This window comes from Equus quagga, chromosome 19 (assembly GCF_021613505.1).
Source record: "Equus quagga isolate Etosha38 chromosome 19, UCLA_HA_Equagga_1.0, whole genome shotgun sequence".
Classification (NCBI taxonomy): domain Eukaryota; kingdom Metazoa; phylum Chordata; class Mammalia; order Perissodactyla; family Equidae; genus Equus; species Equus quagga.
The window spans coordinates 10,080,008-10,087,494 of NC_060285.1; the positions used below are offsets into that span (position 1 = coordinate 10,080,008).

The 7,487-nt window shown below is 57.5% G+C and overlaps 1 protein-coding gene and 4 non-coding genes across 5 annotated transcripts; all 5 read left to right on the forward strand.

Moving 5' to 3' along the window:
• Window positions 1–226: 226 nt before the first annotated feature.
• Window positions 227–6,987, forward strand: RPL3 (ribosomal protein L3). The gene is made up of 10 exons (XM_046646687.1): window positions 227–364; window positions 1,339–1,531; window positions 2,218–2,386; window positions 2,940–3,075; window positions 3,995–4,181; window positions 4,801–4,961; window positions 5,459–5,560; window positions 5,957–6,052; window positions 6,507–6,626; window positions 6,887–6,987. Exons 1-10 carry the CDS (start codon window positions 362–364, stop codon window positions 6,929–6,931), a joined length of 1,212 nt encoding a protein of 403 aa, XP_046502643.1. The 5' UTR covers window positions 227–361; the 3' UTR covers window positions 6,932–6,987.
• Window positions 856–919, forward strand: LOC124230654 (small nucleolar RNA SNORD43). Its single transcript, XR_006886258.1, has one exon. It is a non-coding gene; the product is annotated as a small nucleolar RNA SNORD43 (small nucleolar RNA).
• LOC124230661 (small nucleolar RNA U82P) lies at window positions 2,886–2,939 on the forward strand. Its single transcript, XR_006886265.1, has one exon. It is a non-coding gene; the product is annotated as a small nucleolar RNA U82P (small nucleolar RNA).
• LOC124230658 (small nucleolar RNA U83B) lies at window positions 4,246–4,339 on the forward strand. Its single transcript, XR_006886262.1, has one exon. It is a non-coding gene; the product is annotated as a small nucleolar RNA U83B (small nucleolar RNA).
• LOC124230657 (small nucleolar RNA U83B) lies at window positions 5,756–5,849 on the forward strand. The gene has a single exon (XR_006886261.1). It is a non-coding gene; the product is annotated as a small nucleolar RNA U83B (small nucleolar RNA).
• Window positions 6,988–7,487: the final 500 nt, after the last annotated feature.

Below are 7,487 nucleotides of genomic sequence, written 5' to 3' on the forward strand. Positions count from 1 at the left end.
GAGAAGCGACGCAGCCAGCTTCCTTAAGCGCAACGGCGTGTTTCATTCAATTTGGCCGCTGCCCAGCGCCGTGGGTTTCTTGCATTCTAATTCTCTGCCTGCGTTTCGTGGCTCTTCACTAAGTTTGAACCCAGCTGCTCGCCGTAGAGTCTCTCCTTCCCGCCTCCGGAGCTGACGCCCGGCTGGGAACTAGCGCTAGGCGGGGACGGGCGTGCGTGGAAGGGGCGCCATATCCCCGCCCCCCGACCCGACGTCCGCCGCGGGCGCGCGCTCGCACGCCGGAAGGGGCGGGGCCAGGCTGGGCTTTATATATCACGGGCCGTGAGTCAGCCGACCTCTACCGGGGGATTGTGACAGGAGAATGGTACGTGTGGATATGGCGGCTTCCCCTTTGTCTCCAGTGGCGGCACGGCTGAATCGGTGGTGCATCGTCGCCATCTCGGCTCGCCGGGCGCTGGGGGCCTGCTCTAGGAGCACGGGGGCCTCTGCGGCATCCGCAGTCAGGCCTATTTTCTGGAAACGCTGGAGGCGTGTGGTTGGCCTTGAGCTTGCCGGTCGGCCCGGCGAGAGGCCTTGGGGCGGGAGCTGAGCGGGCGGGCCGGGTCCCGATAGTTTTCACGCCTTGGGTTGTTTCTGGGTCCCGCCCTCACCAGTTTGGAGCTAGTGGGGATCGGAGTCCGTGAGCACCTGGGCCGGGAGGACCTGGCGCGGGGGCCCTGGCGGTGCTGTTGCCGAACCGGGAGGTGCGGATGTCAGAGCAGCAGGCGGGTGGGGGCCTCGGGCCGGTTGGTCGGGCTCGTTAAGAAAAGACGGAGACGGTTGGTGCACCTCCTCGGGCCCGTAGAGCTCCGCAGCCGCAGGTGATGAGCTTATTGACGGGCGGACAGAGACTCTGTGCTGATTGTCACGCTCTGATGTGGCTGTCGCGCTCCGGGGGCCTGCGCGCCTCATCTGAGCTCCGCTCGGAGCGGGAGGTGCCTATAGTACCTTTATCGCTACCCAGCCGTGGTCCAGAGGCGCTTTTGTGGTCATTGTCCCTATTTTGCTTTCCTAAAGGCACCTGGTGTGCCCTCGTGTTTAGAGGAAAAAATGGATGGCTCGTTTTCCTAAATTATGAAGTGCAGATTTGAGCTCAAGGTTCAGGTGAAACTCAGTTGGGTGCTGCTTTCTGGGCGTGTGATCCTGCAAAAAGTGCACCGAATCCAGGCTGAAAGCCTGTGACCTGGGTTGCTGGGTCTCGGTTCAGCATCACCAGAATCCGTTTAGTACCCAGGCAGCTGGGATTCAAGTGAGAGCTGCTGAAACGTTTGGGTGCTGACGGTGGCCCTTTTCTCCTAGTCTCACAGGAAGTTCTCCGCCCCCAGGCACGGGTCCCTGGGCTTCTTGCCTCGGAAACGCAGCAGCCGGCACCGCGGCAAGGTGAAGAGTTTCCCCAAGGATGACGCTTCGAAGCCCGTGCACCTCACGGCCTTCCTTGGCTACAAGGCCGGCATGACCCACATCGTGCGTGAGGTCGATAGGCCCGGGTCCAGTACGTACAAGCTGCATTCTCCAACCTGGAGGCGCGGGTCGGAGTGGAGGGTTGGGACTGGCTAGGTGGGGCAAAGCTGTCAGAAGAGGACAGACTCCTAAGAGATGAACAGAAGCTTTGAGGGGGGTGGAAATAATAATATATTTTAGGACTAATTAATATTCCTGAGGTTCAGATGCCTGGCACTGCTTGCCTTAGGCAGAGGCCTGTGATGAAGTCAGAGCACGATGTAAGTTTGTCGAGAGCCACAGCAGAGAAGTATGCTGACTTGGGCTCACCCTCTGAGACTCAGATAGAAACTATTGACATGTTGCTGGCAGCACAGGAGGTACTGTTACCACCGCACTGTACTTCGTTAGTACTCAGATCGTCTGGGTAATAAGGAATTTGTTTGCATGTGGAGGTTTCTCTGATAGAACTGAAGCCAGACTTACTTGGCTGATGAGGGTCCAGATATTTTTGATTGCGTTAGAGCTGTAAGTGCGTGCACACTGAGAAGGATGCAGTAAGGACGGTCCTTGGGGCCAGCTTGCTGATAAATGGGCTTCTGCAGACTTACCTGTTACCTGAAGCGCGTTACCTTGCTGGCCTCAAAGGGCACTTCACCTTTTTGTACAAAACGTCGTAACCCTTTATTGGGGTCTCTAGTCAGCCCGCTGAGGTCTGAGTACCTGCTTTCTTTGCAGAGGTGAACAAGAAGGAAGTTGTGGAGGCTGTGACCATTGTGGAGACGCCACCCATGGTGGTTGTGGGCATTGTGGGCTACGTGGAAACCCCTCGGGGCCTCCGTACCTTCAAGACCATCTTTGCTGAGCACATCAGTGATGAGTGCAAAAGGCGCTTCTACAAGAACTGGTAAGGGTGTGGGAGGCGTGCATGCCCTGCAGGGTTAGGGGCTGGAGAGAAGGGTGGGCTGTGCAGGGCTTCCTCACTGTAGCAGGGAGGGGCTGTGCTACTGTCAGACTTAGGTGCCTCTTGAGCAGCCACTGGTGTATGGAGTTGGGAGCAGCACCTTGAGGCCTTCCCTCGGTGTGCAGTGTAGTGGGTGTTGTCTGAGGACTCTGCTCCATTCTCTTGGTTGCTGGGAAGTGTTGAGTCCTCAGAAGCTGAGAGCAGTGTAATTCCCAGTCCTCCCCAGGTGTGTGGTCTGGTTAATGGTTAAACTGGAGCAAGAATTAGTGTGTATCTGAATGTTGGTGACTTGCATTAATCTTGTGGACCTCTGCTAGCTCCGCTCGGCTCTGCCCGATGAGCTTCATCTAGGCTCCGCTTGCCGGTGGAAAAGGCTCCTTAGAAGCCGGCAATGAGCCCCATCCCCATTTGGTGCCAGCGTGCCTTCCGCTCGCCCCTTGGAGGGGTGATGAAGGCCTGCACCCGGCCCCTCCCCAACTCTGCTCTGCTCCTGAAGGCATAAGTCTAAGAAGAAGGCCTTCACCAAATACTGCAAGAAGTGGCAGGATGAGGACGGCAGGAAGCAGCTGGAGAAGGATTTCAGCAGCATGAAGAAGTACTGCCAGGTCATCCGTGTCATCGCCCACACCCAGGTGAGCGCCCGCCCGTGCCTTCCCGTCAACACAGGTGACTGCCTACATGGTCACGTGTGGTTTTGGCTATCAAGTGCTACCTTTTGGGGGGTCTCGCTTATCTTCTGAGTTGATTCTGAGTTCAAACTGATTTTGTGTCAAGCCTCAGGATTGTAGGGAATGGGGAGACGGGGTCAGGTTTCTGGAACTTATTTCCTAGTTGGAGGAGGTGGGCCAGCGAACAGCCCGGGGGTGGTTAGAAGTTACACAGCCATACGGTGCAGCCACTGCCCTGCCCTTGAGGCCTGCCTTCCTGGGCTAGGTTAGGGACAGTGGGGACAGTGGCTTGAGAATCCATCCAGTGCCTCCACGTTGGTGGGTTGGTTTTTCTGTTGCCAGCAGAGGGCACTGTGTCCCGTTGGCTCTTAATTAGGAAAATTGTGCCCCGTTTTAGAAAAACTGGTGGCTCGTGATTAACGTCAAGTGCCTGACAACAGTCAGTAGGAAGCACTGGGCCACGCGTAGCGAGACACTTTGTTAGATTAATTTTCTTTTCTAACCTTTGCCGCTTTGCTCGGCTGTGGTGCTGCCCTGCTCCCAAATGTAAGTGGCTTATTGATAGTTACAGAGCAAGGTCGATGGCTGGGGGGGCGGCTAGGGCAGTGCCCAGGGAAAGTGGCCGAGAGGACAGTGATGAGCACTGGGCAAGTTGGGCAGGATTTAGTTAAGCTGGCTTGTCTTGATGTGGGCCCTGTGGGTCTGTTAAGGATCAGCTCATCCCAGTGGTGATTCAGACATCAGAATTGGAAGGTGAATTGTACCTAGAGGAAGGACGTTGATTTTGCCGGTAGGGAAATGCATTTCCCTGACAGTTAGGCCCCAGTGTGCATTCTCCACCGTGGGAGGAGAGCTTGAGCTAAGCTGCCCCCATCCCCCCCAGATGCGCCTGCTCCCTCTGCGCCAGAAGAAGGCGCATCTCATGGAGATCCAGGTGAACGGAGGCACAGTGGCCGAGAAACTGGACTGGGCCCGCGAGAGGCTGGAGCAGCAGGTCCCTGTGAACCAGGTGTTTGGGCAGGACGAGATGATTGATGTCATTGGCGTGACCAAGGGCAAAGGATACAAAGGTGAGCTTTGCGGTGGCCCGGGTCGCTGTGGCTAACCTCTGGGAGAGAAGAAGGTCTCAGGCTGGCTGTTCGATGAGGAGACTCTGGAATGAGCGCTGGGCACAGCGCCCGAGTCAGACTGCGGAAGCATTCCTAGCTGCCTTCCTTCTGAGAGCAGTTCTGGGGTCCAGTGCCTGGCGTAAGGTGGGGACTGGGGATGCCACACATTGGAACCCTTACTGCTTGCACGCAGCCCATTGTAAAATAAATGTCAAGGGGAAGCTGGAGATTTGGCCGGCCCCTGCTGGTGCGAGCTGTGTGAAGGCCTTAAAGTCCACACGTTCCTCTTTGGTTCAGGGCTAAGTCTATGGCCCATTCTCGTTCCCAGGGTTCTAACTCGAGGTTTGTGTCTGGGCAGGTATTCAACTTGAGTGGAAGTATAAGAAGGGTGGGGAAGGACATGGGGGTTTGAGAGTGACGTGCAGATTCAACCCACCTTTTCCTCAAACGTAGCTGGTCGTTGGGTGTTGGCTGTTCTGTGTATAAGCAGCAGAAATGAACACACTTGAGTCGGGCCTTCACAGCAGGAAGCGGCCTGTGGCGTGAGTGCCAGACACCCAGTAACAGCGTGTTGTTCCAGGGGTCACCAGCCGCTGGCACACCAAGAAGCTGCCCCGCAAGACCCACCGAGGGCTGCGCAAGGTTGCCTGCATTGGGGCCTGGCATCCCGCCCGAGTGGCCTTCTCCGTGGCGCGGGCCGGGCAGAAGGGCTACCATCACCGCACGGAGATCAACAAGAAGGTGAGCTGCCCAGGGCTGTGTCTGGGGGCTTCAGCCTGGGAGGAGACAGACAGTCCCTGTCCCCGCTGCTCCAGATGGTGGCGGAGCTTTTGGGCGTCACACAGGCTTAGTTGCTCATGTCTGATGGGCACAGTTCTGGCTTGTGGGTTATGATTTGTAAGGTGCCATCCTCGAGGGTGGTTCTGGTGCAGTGGACCCTTGGCGTGTGACTGGGGGTGACATGAGGTTTCGTCTCACGTGGGTAGCAGTATCTTTAGTTTAGGCCCAGCCAGCTTTCCTTTGCTCTGAGACTGAATCGCCCTATCACTAGGACTGAGGTCACAGTCGTAGCTGTCTTCCCAGAGTCTTGCAGGCTAGCCCACTGCCAAGAGGGCGCGTTAACTTTTCCTAATGATGTCCCTCCAGCTCGCTCTGTCTGGGGACACCTGAGGCTCCTTGGCCTGCGCCCTGTCCTGCTTCCTCCTTCCTGAGTATTTACAGTCCTTTCTTTGGTTCAGATCTACAAGATTGGCCAGGGCTACCTCATCAAGGACGGCAAGCTGATCAAGAACAATGCCTCCACTGATTACGACCTGTCTGACAAGAGCATCAACCCTCTGGTGAGTAATGGCAGCTGTCTTCTCAGCTTCTGATGCCTGGGTCTGGCTGGGGGTTCCCCCTCATTCTTTGTGACTCTGCCCTAGGCCCCACTGATGGGGCAGGGAGCCTGGTGCTTTTGGGGCCTGGCTGATTCACAGGGCTTGTAAGCGGCGGGTCTTCAGTCCACTCGCTGGTAAAAGGGGGCTCTCGGGCCAGCTGTTCGGTGATGAGACTCTGGAATGAGCGCTGGGCACAGCGCCCGAGTCAGACTGCGGAAGCATTCCTAGCTGCCTTCCTTCTGAGAACAGCCTGTGTGTTGGGGCTGGGGACCACCTGAACCAAAAGGTCAAATGTGTCTGACTTGTTGCCAGCTCTATCCTGATCTGTGCTGACCTGATGGCCTTGCCTTTTCCCAGGGTGGCTTTGTCCACTACGGTGAAGTGACCAACGACTTTGTCATGCTGAAAGGCTGTGTGGTGGGAACCAAGAAGCGAGTGCTGACCCTTCGCAAGGTGAGCCTGGGGCCCTTCCTGCTGGTGGAGGGTGGCCGCGCCCCAGGACCCTGCAGACAGGAGCTGCTCCCTCCTGTGGAGGACAGGAGAGAAGTACAGCAGCTGGGGGGCAGGGAGCCGCACGCAGGGCTGAGCTTTGTCAGGGAGAAAGGGGGAGTTCAAAGGAAAAGGAGGGCTTGCCACTCCCTTAGCACTGGCTTTGAAGTCCTGGGAGGAGGAAGTTCCCAGGCTGGCTGGGCCCAGCTGTTTGCTTCAGTTTTTGCGTGTATCCTCATCCGCCTGGCCACAGAGGGGAGCTCCTTGGGCAGACCCGGTGAGACAGCAGACGTGTGGGGGAGGGGGCGGCACTGCTGGCTCCAGGGCTGCCCGTGCAGGTCGCACAGGCGGGGCCTGTGAACGAGGATGATGTGGAGAAAGGCCTGGCCTTTAATCACCTTCTTCTCTTGGCCCACAGTCCCTGCTGGTGCAGACGAAGCGGCGGGCCCTGGAGAAGGTTGACCTCAAGTTCATCGACACCACCTCCAAGTTTGGCCATGGCCGCTTCCAGACTGTGGAGGAGAAGAAAGCATTCATGGTGAGCGCCTCTGCCTTGCTGCTTGTGGGGTGGGGTGGCTCCCAGCTGCTATCACATGTCAGCCTGCCAGCTGCCCCTCTGCTGCTGGTTCAGGAGGAGGCAGCAGGGCTGGCTCCTGGGGTCCCCAGAAGGGCCACCTTGTGCCTGGGCTCGGGCTGGGGCTCCTGGCCCAGGCCCTCTGATCCACTAAGGCGAGGTTGTTCTTACGTCCTGCTGCCGTCCTCTGCGTCTAGCCTTACTTGCTGCACCTCTCTCCACAGGGACCACTTAAGAAAGACCGAATTGCAAAGGAGGAAGGAGCTTGATGCCAGCAGCAGATCGTGCAGCTGGTGGGGTCCCAATAAAGAGTATTTTCCAGTGACGTCTGCCTCACTTTATCTTTCAGTCCCTGCTGCTTCTGCAGGGACCTTGTGCTCCCCGGGGCATGCTGCCCTCAGCCTTTGGGTACCCTGGGCTGCTTTTTGCTTGGCCACTCGCCTCGCCCCTCTCCCTGGAACAGATTAGGTATAGAGGGAGGTAAGCGCCGAGCCTGGGGTGGCGAGTTTGGGCAAAGTATTTGTCACCTGGGCGAGGCGGCTGGGACTCTGCTGAAGTTGTGTTTGCACAGCTTGGGTGGTAGCTGTGGAGATGGAAGGAGACACGAGGCCTTGCTGTTCCCTGGTGCCTTTGGCATTCCCGGTGGGCATGGCAGGGCACACCCTGGGTCTCGAGTGTACAAATGCTCATGCACATAGGAGCAGGTTCCAGTTCGGGCTTGTCGAGGTTCTTTCGTAACCTGCAGCCTTGTTCGGGTGGGGAGAGGGGGCTGTCATGCAGAAGGCCTGAGCAGCACCTGGGGCTAGGACAACACGCTGAAGTGTT